This window comes from Ptychodera flava, chromosome 14 (genome assembly GCF_041260155.1).
Source record: "Ptychodera flava strain L36383 chromosome 14, AS_Pfla_20210202, whole genome shotgun sequence".
Lineage (NCBI taxonomy): Eukaryota > Metazoa > Hemichordata > Enteropneusta > Ptychoderidae > Ptychodera > Ptychodera flava.
This window is the reverse complement of record NC_091941.1, coordinates 7046211-7060955: the sequence shown is the minus strand read 5'-3', so window position 1 is coordinate 7060955 and position 14745 is coordinate 7046211. Positions and strand designations below refer to the sequence as shown.

Sequence of the window (14745 nt, the reverse complement as noted above, 5' to 3'; positions counted from 1 at the left end):
AGAGAATTTTGGGACCACTCCTGACGTGTCCAGACATCTGGTACCACCACTAACTGTCAGTGGTTCAGGTTGGCCCTACTTAAATTTGTAAATCACAAATGTCCATGTACCTGGTAATATATTACCTTGAATGGAAATGATTATTGGACAAATTTAATGTCATATTTATGCAAATGACAACTAACATGGTTGATCGATTACATCGATTAGTGAGTAGCCAATCCCGACGCACGGGTTTCCGCCCACATTTGAGATTCTCTCATAGCTACACATTTCCCGCCAGCAGAGTTCATAATAATTATTTTATCCATCTACAGTTTACATAAATGTCCCCTTCTTTTACATCAATAACACATACACACATAAAAAAGGTAACTCAGGCACCACGGAAACCCGCCAAAGGCGCTTGGCGGCGCACTTTTTTCCAACTCGCTTCCGTACCTGCGCAGAACAGTTTCGAGTCTGTTCGTCGCCCTCTTTGAAATTTATTGTACTGCTGTACTTGGATCGTACTTGAGTGTGTACTCGTATTCCCTGGCACTGTCAAAGCTACGCGATCACTAAAATGCCTTCCATCGACGAGACGGGCGACAGCGAAACGGAAGACATGGAACAAGAGCAAAGTACCCCAGACAGCGGGAAAACAAGCGAAGACACTGAGAGTAGTTCAGCGTCGGACGAAGATGAAGACAGCTCTGGTAAGAACGCGCGTCGCTGTTGTTGTTGTAAATGTGGTACTGTTCGTACACAGCGTGATCCGTGAATGCGTTTCAGCAAATATCAGCCAAATCCATATGATCCGCGTTTTGCATACCTGTCTTCATGTGTCCTGGTATAGCTACGTTCAGGCGAGGACGTGGTCCCTATACCATCGCCAATTTTTGTCCGGGGAAAAAGCACACAACACTCTGCACTGTTGTCGTACGGTAATACGCGGTATGTGCATAATAGCATGAACATCTTTACTAATATACATGTATTAGCAACTACACACGACAAATGTACTCTGTCGAGCTTTAGCCATAGAGGCAGGATGCTTCAGCCCATATTACCCCACCAGGATGCCTTTAATGTTGCAGCAAGAAGACAATCTGATCTCAGTTAAAGAGTTGTAGAGAAGCCATGTCTAAATCGGTGACCGTTCGTTTCCAACTGCTCTATGTAAACTGCACAGCTAGCTGCAATTTTACTCTGACCTGAGAGACACAGTCAGTATCGCTCACTCCAGAGCGAAAACTCAGCTATCGGATCAGCTAATGCGTCTTTTCATCATATAATAATCTCTCTATTTTCGCCCAGATTGGTTTTTATCATAAGTAGAAATGTAATTTGGCATGCAATAAAAAAAACCCTGTAAATTGTGGAAAAAATGAAGAATATGCAGTATGTAAATTTGCACAAAATTGTGGCAGTGCTTTGTTCAGACCCATTCAAAGAACAGCCATTGTAAATAAAGTGGAATAGTGGGTGAAATTCTGAGATTTAAACATTTTGAGAGATGAGTCACTTTTATAAATTTAAAATTCTACAAAGTATTCAATTGTGTTCGTCTATCATTCTCACTAGTTGATTGTAAAGTGCAGTGCTCATCTTCAAAATTTATAGATAGGTTGTTTAAACAAATGGAGAAAATTGCTTTTAAAACTCAACAGGCTGAAGATATACAGTATTTGATTTAATAGTACACTTTTGCACCTCTTCATTATGGTGACTCTGGTAACACCATTGGAAAAAATGTATTTTTAGCGTTTCAAAATATTTTCAACAGGTGATGAGAAATTGCTTGTAACCACAGTTCCTCCACACACCATTTGCTTTCTGTGATTGTCATTGCACATTGTCAAAATATGATTTACCTGCCCACATCAGAGAAGTTCACAATTATATATGTACATATATGGCAGCCTAGCTAATGCTACCGGGTCAGTCAACCTTTTTATGGATTAGTCAATGCAAAAATGATGAAGTTGCTCAAATTGAAACTTTAAAATGTACAGCTGAGTAAATAGACTGATACTGATGACAGTCTTATTTCAGTTAGTCCACAAGAACAATTATTTTCAATACAACTCTGTCAAAGGCATCCAGTGCCTGTCACAACAAGCAAACAAGAATTGTTTTTAGCAGTTTTAAATCTGTATGTTACAGTATATACTAGGATCAGGTTACTCCTGATAGTTTCAACCACTGTAGATTGAATTTGCTATCTTCACAATCTGAATAAAATCAGATGTAGAGTACGGCGAAGTCTATACTAATGCCGTATTCTCTTGCTGTCGCCTCTCTTCATAAGTATAGACGTCGCAGTACTCTACATCTGAGTTTAATCAGATTGCTATTTTCATTGCACAGAACGTCCATAGGGAATGTGGAAACTTCCAAGGGTCAAATTCAATTGATTTTAGCATTTGAGAGCTTTTTACTGCAGATTTTGTATCAAAGAAGGGTGATCGAGATTATGATTTGCTCAAAATTTTATTGCATTTTTCAGTCAACTGTACCACCTTTTTTCAGCCCTTGGGATGTTTCATCATAGATGAAAGCTGGGGTGCCCGGTCTATCATTTCATAGAAACAAAAAATATTTCATAGACATTAAACAGAATTTTAAAGTGTATGAGATCCCACAAATACTAAATGACAGAATACTGCTATTTTGTGTTAACACAATCCCATTAATGGTGTCAGGTGTAACCACATTGTTACAAGTGAAAATATTCATACATCAATGAATCTCCAGTATGCATGTATTCAAATAGTGCCCAGAGTGATATTGATTAACACGTTCTGCAATCCAACTTCTGCAGATATGGATGAAGAAGATTGTGAGTTCAGAAGAACAGAATGTCTTGATGACATGACAGATTTAGAAAGGCAGTTCACTGATCTCAAAGAACAGTAAGTTGACTTTTCAAATACTTCATTTTGTGATTTTTCTTCTTGCTTGTGAATCTTTCAGGAGATCTAATTCATCACAGTCTTAATGTCATGAATACTTTGAGGTTGTCACACAATAAGAAACATCACAGCATTTTGAAAGTGTTAATCTAAGTTTCATATTCTGCAATACGGAAATAAGTACTGAGTAGTTTAAGGGGGAGACCCACATTCGCAGACACTTTTCTTTAACCTGATTTTTACCATTAAAATGAATCTTAAACCCAACATGTAGTATATGTTTGGGTAGGTCGACAGTTGAAGATAATAAAAATTGTGAGAATATTTCAAACCTGTTTGCATGTGTTTGTTTTGCTCAAAAATGTGTGTTTTTGAGTTTTTTCACTTAAAAAAGTGTAAGTACAAGAGGGTGATGGCAATTGGTGAGCTGTTTACTGCAATCGAAAGCAGGGTAAGGTGTGTAAAAAACCGTGTCTTGGATTTTTGATACTCCTCTTTGTTTTTGCACAATTAGCCTTGAAAGTGAGAAGTGGTGGATTCTGAATAAATTAACGGCTTTTGTCCACGCTTGTCACGATATCTTTTGTTTTCGGAACATTATCGGAATTCTGAGACACGGTTTTGTAGAAACAGTCACTAACTACAACCTGTGCAAAGATAAGGCTAATCCGTCAACGCGGCGCCAAGTTACACTCTCCAGAAGTTGCGATACATTGCCAAAACGGAACGGAGTAAATCGCAGAAATGTGTATGCGACCCTTGGAGTCGCACAAAGTCAGCTAAAATTCCGGTTCGCTCACATTTTCGGTGGAAATTCCAGCCCATAATGAAGTACAGGACTTTTAACACAATTGTCTGAATTTGTGGTATGAATGAAATTATACATGACATGAACATTGGAAGAAAATGAACACTGAAACGGCCAGTTCGTGGCGTAAGCATTAGGCTTTATTTACACAACTGTCATTCCGAGCTAAATCTGGGGATAATCTTCTTGCTAAATACAAACTAGCGTATTAACTGTGCACTGTAGTGTACCAGTTAAAATTTGATTATCAAGCGAAGAAATGGCTGGCTGCATATATACTTCGTAAAATTATGTGATTTTGCATGCCAAGTCCGTTGACATTGTGTTTTCCTCTCTTTTGGTTGCACAATCGTCACCGCGTTTCAGCTTCCTGCCTGGAGAGAGACACATGACAATGAATTTACAATGTGGTACATACCGACAAAGACGAATTCATTCAGACGCCGTGTTATGTACGTTAGCTTTTACGTTCCGTACTGCATATTGAAGTACGACCACAGTCCGCCTTGAACATGGCATGGAGCTAAAAACGGACAGCTACATGAACGCGGTTTCCGACCTCAGAAGCACCAGTGTCGGGCTAACTTTGTGTTGTGCCATGTTAGAACCCATCGTTAGGCTAAACTAAATATAACACCTGACAATATCTGGTATTTAAAACGATTTCCTAATAGAAAGATAAAAAGTTGGCGAAAAACTGAAATAAATCGATTCTGACACGAAACTTGAACAATTCTAAAAGCGACTTGTTTTGGCTTCGCGAGTGCCATGGAGGCGAGTACCTCAAACATATGTGAATCTGTGACCACGCTGATATTAAACTGAATGCGTCATTCTAAAATCGCGACGGTCGAATTTTGTACAAGTAATGAAATGCGTGAACTTCAATCAAACAGTTGAATATCGCGTTGGCTGATGTGTGGAAACGAGCATTCGTCGTTCTTCGGTGGCGACTATCCGTTGACTATAATAGCGACGATAGACAGGCCAGCAGCACGCTGTTTTTCAGCGTGATTGAGTTTATCCACAGGAAAAAGTAGTTGCTGATTCGAAAAAAGCACGTTCATGGTTGTTTAATTTTTTTTCAAGTTCATGGAAATTATTCTCTCATTTTCAATTTTGGCTTCTTTAAATTCATTGCTTAAGTTTATAATTACCCAATAACAATTCAATCGCAATGATTTTAAAGCTATACCGACATGAATTTGTGCTGTGAAATATCGCATACTTTTCAATCGAGATTGATTTCGACCCTGGACTTCGACTCACATCATGAGCAAGTCCGCCAATAAAAGTTCAGTTGATCGAGACAAATTATATATGCTCTATGATTAGCTCCGGTACAGATTGAAAAACAAATGCTGGGTCAACATTGTGTTTACATTGTAAATCACGGCATCATTCTAAACTGTACGTGCAATACTCGCATCACGTTCCCTCTGTGTCCGCATAGAATTTACAAAACAATAAGCTCACGTTTCCAAACCGGGCAGAGCAGACACCGGCGCGATATTTTCTCGTTATAAAATTTCGAACTATTTGCATATTTCTAATTTCTACTGAGAGGAATGTTGCTCGCCCAACTGTCAAAACAAAAAGACGTCGCAACCATTTTCACAAAAAAGATAGAAAACTTGTGGTGACGTACAGAACGTAATCTTCATTGCATGCTTTACGTGTAAACCGTAACCACCGGAGGGACGGTGCCGTAGCGTAGCGGCATTTTTAACAATTTTGGTTGCCGGACTTCACTGGGCATTTGCAGATGTTAAAAAATCATCTGACATTTTTATCATCAGTCGCAATTAGTTCGGAGCGGGATTAATTTTGAATGTCGGCCTTCATAAGGTGCAGACAAACATGTAAAACTGTTATTAGAAAAAGACGTAATTTTTGGATTTTCGGAGTAGCCTAGTTTGATTGGGGCGGGGTCAGTTTTGAATGTCAGACTATACTTTTCATTGAGTCCACGTCATTTGTTAGCGGACACAAATGTACGTTTTGGTTTTCGGCGGCGATTAATTTTGAATGCTGGACTTTATTTAGCAAACATGTAAAGACAAAGACCTACTATTACGGTACTATTTGGATTTTCGGCCGTTATTTGTTTTGTACGGGAACAGTTCTATTAAATACGTGTTATAGGAAAACGAGGTAAAAATTACGTAAACTACAATGAGCAGCCTCTCTGTTGTGCGCAAGAACTATCAACAGTTTTTATTCGAAGCTCAGTTTAGTGTTGAATGAGTAAGCGTTCTGCGTTACATTCCTCGCTTGCGACCATTTCCAGTTGACACCTTTTCAACGCATCAGAAACTGGAGTTTTAAGCCTGACTGTAACTCTGACAATTTTAACTGTTCTCTCATTCCCGGCCATATGCTTGATATTTCGCTTTTGTGGACCATGCTTTTGCAATCGACGGCTACCTTCAGCATGTTCAGTAGCCACGACATACTTCCTGCCGGCAGCTGGGAAGAAGACTGACGCATGCGCACTCCTCCGGACGGAATTAGCGTAATCTACTTACGCTCTTGAGATAGCATTGACTAATCTGGAAACCGTTAAGACACAAGAAAAACACGGCACGCGAACTGGCCTACAATGTTCATTTTTGTTAAAATTTAACTCATTTCCAAGTATGTTATGGTTTCAAACTTATCGTCCACTCAAAGGCCATATTAGACAGATTCAAAATTTACCATAAAACAAAAAATGACCAAAATCACTCAAGGAAGGTGGGTCTACCCCTTAACTTTTGGTGACAGCTCCTTCCTATATAATGGAAATATTAGCACTTGGTTCATAGTGATAAGCATAAGCTTGTTAGACAGTATGAGTTTCAAATTTTACCTATTCCCTCTGCATGTATGAATAACTATGGGATAGTAGACAATTGTAATTTTATTCCCTAGAAATGAAAAAAAGATGCAAGAAATTGTAACTTTCTACTTTTTAAATCACCCTTATTTATTGGTTTGTTTGCAAGTACTTTTTATGTACAATAATATATATTTCTCTGTTTAAACATTACGCTGTCAGGCTCATCTGCCATCTGCCAAGTCAATAAAAAAACAGTATTGAGCCAAAAGCTTGCATGTATTTGTACCTACTTCACATGAATGTTATACTATTATAGTTGGTCAAGTCAGTGAAATTATTTTACAGTATATATGCTTTCAGGAGCCTCCAAATGTTCAAATCTTTGTTGCCAAGTCAATACAAACAGGACCAAAGCCTAAATGTTCATATATTTTCTCCCATTTTGGATGGATAACATAGCAGGTCAAGGCAAGCTCTTTACAAAAATGCCCCTCCCCTCTCTCCACATCTCCCCCCCTGAAAAAAATTTGCAAGTGAAGTTTAATCAAGATTTTCAGATTTTCCATGAATGTACTTATAACCCCAGAAAACTAAACTAAAAATATTTTTGTTTCCTGAAAAATAAAGATTATACAGAGAAAGACTGTGCCAAGTTGAAGCCAAGCTGATGGAAGTGAAGAGTGGTAATGCTGATGAGTATTTGAAACCTTTGGAGGAATTACAACAGAACATGCACATCCGTACTCAGGTTGCTGGGGTACACAGACAGTTGAAACAAATTAACATAAAAAATAAATATGACTGTGAAGAGAAGGCAGCAAAGGAAAATTATGAGGTAAATTTTATTACAAGAAAGTAAGTCTTGCTTGATGTCTTTGTCTTCTTGATGGTTCAATTGTGCTATTTTGTGAGGAAATACAATGTACAGAATGACGGGTAATTGGCTATTCAAAATCAGAGGATGATGACTGCTACCATGGGAGGCTATGTGAAGTAATGTTTCCTGTAAGCTGCACTTTAAAAATACTAATACTAAGATTTTTGACCTCATTAAACAAATAAAGTCAAGAGAACATTTTCAATAAACCCACCTTACCTTAGAGATGTTACAGAAAACCCAAATTTATTTTGCGTTCCTACCAAAACACTTATATTTTTTGTTGATAGAGCGACAAAATTCTCATGAGTGATCAAATCAGAGCTGATATAGAAGACAAACTCAGAAGACTGGAGGAAGACAAACATAACTTAGATTTGGGCTCAGGTATGGATTTACTGTTAGGATAATTTAATATTATCAGTAAGTATATCGCTGCAAGGGTAAGGGATATTTCTGTACAATATGCCTAATGTTTTAGTTTTCATATATTTACAAAAGTTAGGTGTACCAATACCTGTCTAAGATGGCAAGCTCTTGCAGACAATATAAGATTGAAGTACCCAAGGTAAAACATGGGATTGGTGATATTGGTTGGAATATGAATGAATGAATATTGAACTTATTTCAATTAATGAACTTTCATCATTAGTTTGGCATCAATTTACAAATCATAGTGTGACCTTGGGATGTCAGAGCGATGAAATATTATCAATATTAATTTTAAATATTGTTGAAAACATGTTAAATTTTTTTACCATTTGAAGCACTGAAACTGTTGAACTTGAGCCATTGGGAAGCTTTCCTCAACATGTCATTGTCATGTGGGATCCATTTCCTGATTAGCTGTAGGCCAGGTTCAGGGTTGAGAGGCTGCAATGATTAGCCTGAGATACACCGGTCAACACAACAAAGACTTCATACAGTGTATATCATTCTTACTGCCCAGATTTTATTTCCATATGCATACTACTGTGTTTCAATAAGCACCTTTCTTTGCTTCATATAGAATTCTGGAATGACAGCTCTGTGGTGAAGAAGAGTCGCAAGAAACCAGACCAAATAAATGGAGAGAAAAAGAAGAAAGCGGTCTCTGTCTCTGATATCCTTCATTGCATGCATAATGCCATTGTGAACTACATCTTCAATGGTGTAATGCCCTTGAGTAGAATCAGTTGTGAAAATCATTTGTTTGTACTTGTATTTCTCTGCAGATTAAAACGAAAACATTACAATTTATATCAACATGGAAAGAAACAGCAAATTTATTCAGGGTTCATCTGTGTATATGATTTCCTTCATTGTATTAAACATGAGTATACATCGGTTAGTATTAGAGGGACTCCGGTAATGGTAAAGGTTTATGAAATAATTTCTTATCATAACAACACAATAGCACAGTTAAACATGTCCAAAACTATGTTTGTATGTTTTTCTAAGGATTGAAGGCTTTTAAACTTTTGATCTGATGTTCCTTGGCAAAGTCTCGGATCATCAATTCATTCAACTCAGGGGACCTAATTACCTTACATCAAACTCTTTTGACTTCTTCATATTTCATTTGTACAAAAGCTTTTTGAAAGATACCACAAAAGCTAGGGAGTGTTTAAAGTTTTGCTTGAGATAATGTCACCAGTTGAATAGCTTATGCTCCGTCGTCTACAATTTGTTCTAAGCTCATTTCGTAGTTTACATTTGATGTTGAATCACTTGAAACAATTTTCTGTTCATTTACTTTAATCAGAACTATAAATATGCCACTGCTAGACATTTTAAAGGTTTTTTTCATATAGACCATGCATCATTTCATCTTGTGCCCAACAACAGAACTTTATTCCTTAACCATTTCACGTCCATATATCGTGTACCTGCTTAGAGATATTGATATTTTAGAAGACTGGACAGCGATAAGAAAGGTAGGTGTTTTAATGCCACTGTGATAAGAGGCAATGAAAACCATTGATATTGTATTTACTAAAGCAGATCTTTAAATGTAGAAAGAAATATTTATCGCCTACAGTGAGTTTGCATGTCTGATCCTTTGCAGTTGACATATAATTCTAAGTCAATATACCATGGAGTCCAGCTTTGCAAATATTCATTACTTTATAAAAGACCCAAAGGGCAATAAAATATTTTATCTGTTATATTGATGTTTCAATGGAGTGAATTCACCAAAGAGAGTATTATATGTTTATAAGCAGTGCTCTTGTTCATGATCTTGAGATATGACATTAACACCGTGAGAAAAATTAAGTTCTTTCAGACATGGGATTTGTTAATGCAGTACTAGTAACATTTCTATGGCATTTTCAATTGCTATTGTGTTGAGTGAGTGAAATTCAATCAAAAAATGATGATTTCTGTGTTGCTAAATTAGATCCAGAATAGTGTATCCTTTGATCTGAAGAGATATTGCAGAATCAGTATTGTGTGTCTTTCTGATTGACAGATCATCATTCAGGTTTGCCCAGGGATCTGTAAAATAAAGAAAAACTTCTATCTCAAAACAGAGAACTGTGACACAGTAGTGTTTCCTTTCCGATTAAATCTGAGGAAAATGACAACAGCGAATAGAGTCTCCTGGCAATTAGGGTCCATATACTAACCTTAGACTGTACTGTTCAAAGCTTCCAGTGTAAGACATTCTTTACAGTGTGAAAATCCAAACTGTGAGAGTGGGAAACAAAGGTCATGCATGATAATACTCCAAGTATTCAGAGAAAATGTGATAAAATGCACTGTGAAAACTGTGGTTATTAAATTCTTTGAAAGATGCCTTTTGGGGAACACATAAGTTTACCTGAGTTTTTATTTGATCTATTTTAACCATTTCTTGAGTTTTACCAATTTGTTACTTTTATTGAACATTTTAAATTTACTGTAATTTTGTCAGTCTTTTGTTTGTTTTTACTGTAAAGTGCATTGAGATATTTAAATATGTAATGCGCTATATAAGAAATAAAGATTATGATTATGATTACATAGCCTAGCATTGCCTAAACTCTCTATATTACACGTAGGATTGTCAACTTCATTTTATATAAAACACAACCATATTTCTGTTGCAGGCAAGGGGTGCAGCGGCAAGACGGAAAACTGAACGTAAGTAGTTTTATTCATGTCTTGCCAAAAAATAATTCTAGATATGCCATGTTATTATTACATAAGTGCAAAATGTATTCAGATGCTGTTATGTTTCAGATTCGTGGGCACTCACAAAATGTAAATTTTTTTGTTTTGTCTGACAGATGTGTATAGAACAGAGAAGAACCCCTATAATGCAAGATATGAAGATGGTAAATTATTTTATGAAGGTAACTGGTATCAGAGGGGACATCGGATTGTCATTGAAAACAAAGATGACTCTCCACTCTTGTAAGCAATCTTTCTGACTTTGGTGCTTGGCTCATCAAGGTAGTAGATGTAGCAATATTTCATTTTTGTCCCCATTTTTTTTTTCTTTTGCACTTAGCCGTAGCTTACAGTGGAGCCTGACTCGAACCAAACGTTTTCCTGTTTATGTCACATACATTTAGCTTGCGTCTCAGTTTTCTTCTTTTAAGGGACGGTCTCAGATTGTCGCATAAGTTCAAAAACAAAATTCATTTGTTTATTAGGGGGGTTTGACCTCCATTCAATTAGTGAACTTGACTTTCGCACTTTTATTTTGTGATCACAAGTTCTATTTACACTATGTGTAAAAATAAACAAAAACTGCACACTCGTACATACAAATTTTGCTGTAACTTCTTCCAACTCATTTGTGTTATGCTACGGTTAATTGTACTCAAATTTGATTGATTACTTTACAATGTACATTTAATGTGGTCAGGGGATACATATTCTCCAGTAGCTATAGCAAAATGCTATATTGTACTCTCAGGCAGACATCAACATTTCACACTTTTGAACTTTTGTTTACAGGGAGGGGGGGGGGGGGGGTTGATGTAAACAAAAGAATTTCCTTCTTGAACTTATGCGACAATCTGAAACGGTCCCAATATAGCTTTTAGACTTCTCTGTTGTTATATATGTAGGAGTTCTTTATTGGTTAGGGTCTTTTCAGGTTTGATGTTGCCCATCGGGTTTGGTTGCATTTCATTCATATTCTAAGTAAAAGGGGAACATTTCATCAGACATTTAGATAATAATTGTTGTGAAGTCTCACAAAATAAGGGAGAATGGCTTCTATTAACACTATAACAGAGTGAGCACGCAGTATAGTATGCTACCTCAACAGATTTTACACTCCTAAACTGACATCACACTTTACCAGCTTTCCCTTTGTTAGAACTGTCTTCCATACAATGTGTGTTGTTTTAGTGCTAAGTACTGCTGAAGCCAGATCTCCTCTTATCTGGACAATTGCTTTATAAAATCCCTGTAATTGGTTTATTTTACCCATAACAGTTTTATTTTTCTATCATGCAAAGTTTCCTTTATGCCCCAGTTAATCAGTCTGGATCTCTCTGCTCAGTATAGCTCAATATATCTGTCTTTGCTAAGTATATCTCATACAGCACCTGAAAGTTACCAACTTGGAGTTTTATGTCCAATGTTAGACAACTTCTTCAACTGCTGAGATTTCAGGCTCAGTGGACCCTACCATCCACCCGTCTATGCACTAATATCGTGGACAAAATGTCCAGAGGCGTCCAACAGAACTAATAACTTTTCACTCGTCAATCTCTTTCTCCAATTGTCTCTCTTTCTTTGTAGGTCTCATCAGAACCCCGTTTGTGCATTCTCTCAAACTTCCCCTTTTTCGTTTTTGTTCCAACAGTGCAACAATAACAGCTATCAACACGGGTGAGGTTTGGGTTAAGAGGAGTGATGCCACCAAATCCAAACTGTACATAGCACAACTCCAGAAAGGAAAATACACAATCCGACCAAGTTCCTGAGGGTCATTTTAAAACCAGAGTGTTTCTACACACTTTGCAAGGAGAAATGTATTTAAGCAGATATTTTCCTTCTTCTTAAACTTTGTAAATAAATTATGAGTAGAGAGAGATGTAATATTGAACATGTAAGTTTGTTTTTTTATTATAAATCTTGACTTTGAGACTCATTAGAAATCCCTTTATGCAACCATTGTAACTTTGATTGCCTCTCTTGATATCAAACACACCAAACCATAGACGAGCTGATCAGGTAAATTCCCCCCAAAAAAGGGAAAAATAGGGGCAATCAAGTTAATAAGCCATCATTTTCATGCATCTTACGAGAACCTTTCTGCATTATCTCAATACAAGCCAGTGGGAAGTTGGAACTATTTCAAAAATGGTATCACCCAACATGATGAAAGTAGATCTGACAAGGTCAGATAATCAGTTGTTTTACTGCATATTTTATGATGCTGACATGGCATTTGTTTACAGTCAGATCTTTAAGGCCAACTAGTGTAAACTCCTACAAAAAAGTCACTAGCAAGAGTAATTGAAGTATGAGGTGAAAAGGTCTCATACAGCTAAACTGATTGAAATTGGCAGAACTGATTGAAATTGATGGAAGGAGATTTGCTTGTGAGACAAATTTTCCAGGTTATGGGCAGAGGCTACCTGAAATTATAGGTCCTTTATATCCATAAAAACTGAGGTAGTATAGCCTTCACCACTGGCACTGAAGTTTTGTACCACCTTGTTACAAAAGGCAAAGTTTGACCTCTACTGAGAAAAGGTTGCAGAAACTTGAAGTACCTATAGTCTGAGACTTTTATCACATTACAATATTCCCAGCTAGGATAGATATTGGTCCATGAAGAGAAGTTGTATCACTTGTCCAGAGGTTGTCATTTGCCTTCCAGTCACTGCCATGATTGTGAGATCTTGTATTGTTCTCCACAAATGGATTGAGATAAGTAGAGCACCTCACACCTTCATTCCAGAAATCTGAAATCAACGCTTGTAGATGCTGTACTCCTTACGCTTCAATGGCTTTCTTATCCAAAAGAAAATGTGTGCATTATTACTGGTATGGGAAGAGAGAGAACATGGCTGCAACCATTCAACCGCAGTGAATTTATTCAGAAGATTCATTAAAATGAACATGGAGAAAGTGAAATGTAATGTGACATAATTCACAATGCATTGTTGTTACTGGTACATGCAGAGTTTGGCAGCCAAGTCTTTTTTATGACTCTTTTTCAGTTGTCATGATCAATGAATTTCCACCCAACCAATGAAGAACTTACCCTCTGCTGAATATGGACCTGTTTAATCAGTGGTAGTTAATTAAAACGAGAATCGTGCCTTAGTAACAATGACTTCTTAGATTTTAGACATGCAGAAGTTTGTTTCACTTTTCATCACTTTACAACAGTAATGTGCCAAAAAGTGCAAAGATTGTTTAGCACACATGGTTGGACTTTTTTCTCTGTGAGCCATGGTAACAAACTCTGTAAACACAACTTGCATCGAACTCTTACAGATTTGTCTTACTGGTAGTTCACTGTGACCATAGATTCAATTGATATTGTGAGCCTATGAGTCAGGTGACTGTCATGTCAATGTGCATCTAATGCTTTATTTGATATAGACATAAGTGTTGAAAATGCAAACATATGCTTTTAGCTTGCAGAATTGCTGACATTGCACATCAAAGTGAGTGTCAGTGTTGCTAAAAAAAGGAAATGGAAAACAATATCATGATAATTAGATTTTAATTGTCTACAATCACTACATGACAATTTTGATGTCAAGAGTGTTGGACAAAAAAGTCTTGGCTAAAATTGTTGTACTGGAAGTTACATTTGACGTAGGGTGAAGTTGTTAAGTCTCTCTTCACCCAGAAAAGGGTTTAGCTCACCAACCGAAAATGAAAATGGCAGTTGTTGTTTATGAATTGCATGTCGTTAAATTCGAGCGTATGTTGATAATATTTTAGATGCTTCTCTTCACACTTTCAAGCCTAGGCTTGCAAGTAGTAGAATTTAGGGAATTTTGACTTGACTAGAGTATGTTTCATCTTTTACTGCTGTGTGTGGTCCAGTACCCTGGTCAGTTTGTGTGCAAAACTGTGCATTCTCATGTTGAGGCAGAATGCACCAAGGTATGACCATGCACGTTTCACTGTGGAATGTCCATGGTATGATGTTGTTTGTAAGAAGGCAGTGATGTACAAATGAAGAAACGTAGAAATTTATTGTGGAAAATTCACTGATGCTACCAACCAAGTGGCCCCTGATATGCATAACATTCCCAGAAAATACATGTCAAGTTGTTCTGTTGTAAGATCAATGTTTGATGTAAGGGTAGCCATACTTGTACCGTTAACAGTGTTGTTCACCACATCCCCAAAGTCTTGTTTTTTATAATAAATATGACAAATAATAATCCTG

General features: G+C 37.0%; 1 protein-coding gene across 3 annotated transcripts; it reads left to right on the top strand.

Moving 5' to 3' along the window:
* The first annotated feature begins 445 nt into the window (after window positions 1-445).
* On the top strand, window positions 446-14745 carry LOC139149129 (breast cancer metastasis-suppressor 1-like protein-A). Of its 3 annotated transcripts, none has more exons than XM_070720693.1 (9): window positions 446-698; window positions 2807-2897; window positions 7154-7361; window positions 7694-7790; window positions 8413-8505; window positions 9255-9319; window positions 10475-10508; window positions 10655-10702; window positions 12190-14745. In XM_070720693.1, exons 1-9 carry the CDS (start codon window positions 566-568, stop codon window positions 12198-12200), a joined length of 780 nt encoding a protein of 259 aa, XP_070576794.1. In that variant the 5' UTR covers window positions 446-565; the 3' UTR covers window positions 12201-14745. The 3 variants fall into 3 exon arrangements, with proteins under 3 accessions (XP_070576794.1, XP_070576792.1, XP_070576793.1); XM_070720691.1 differs by having other exon boundaries at window positions 10655-10781; XM_070720692.1 differs by having other exon boundaries at window positions 470-698; window positions 10655-10720.

Coding starts and splice junctions, on each gene's coding strand:
- LOC139149129 (XM_070720691.1), top strand. CDS start 566: ATGCCTTCCATCGACGAGACGGGCGACAGCGAAACGGAAGACATGGAA. Junction 9,320..10,474: donor ACTGGACAGCGATAAGAAAG/GTAGGTGTTTTA, acceptor TTTCTGTTGCAG/GCAAGGGGTGCAGCGGCAAG. Junction 10,509..10,654: donor GGCAAGACGGAAAACTGAAC/GTAAGTAGTTTT, acceptor TTTGTCTGACAG/ATGTGTATAGAACAGAGAAG.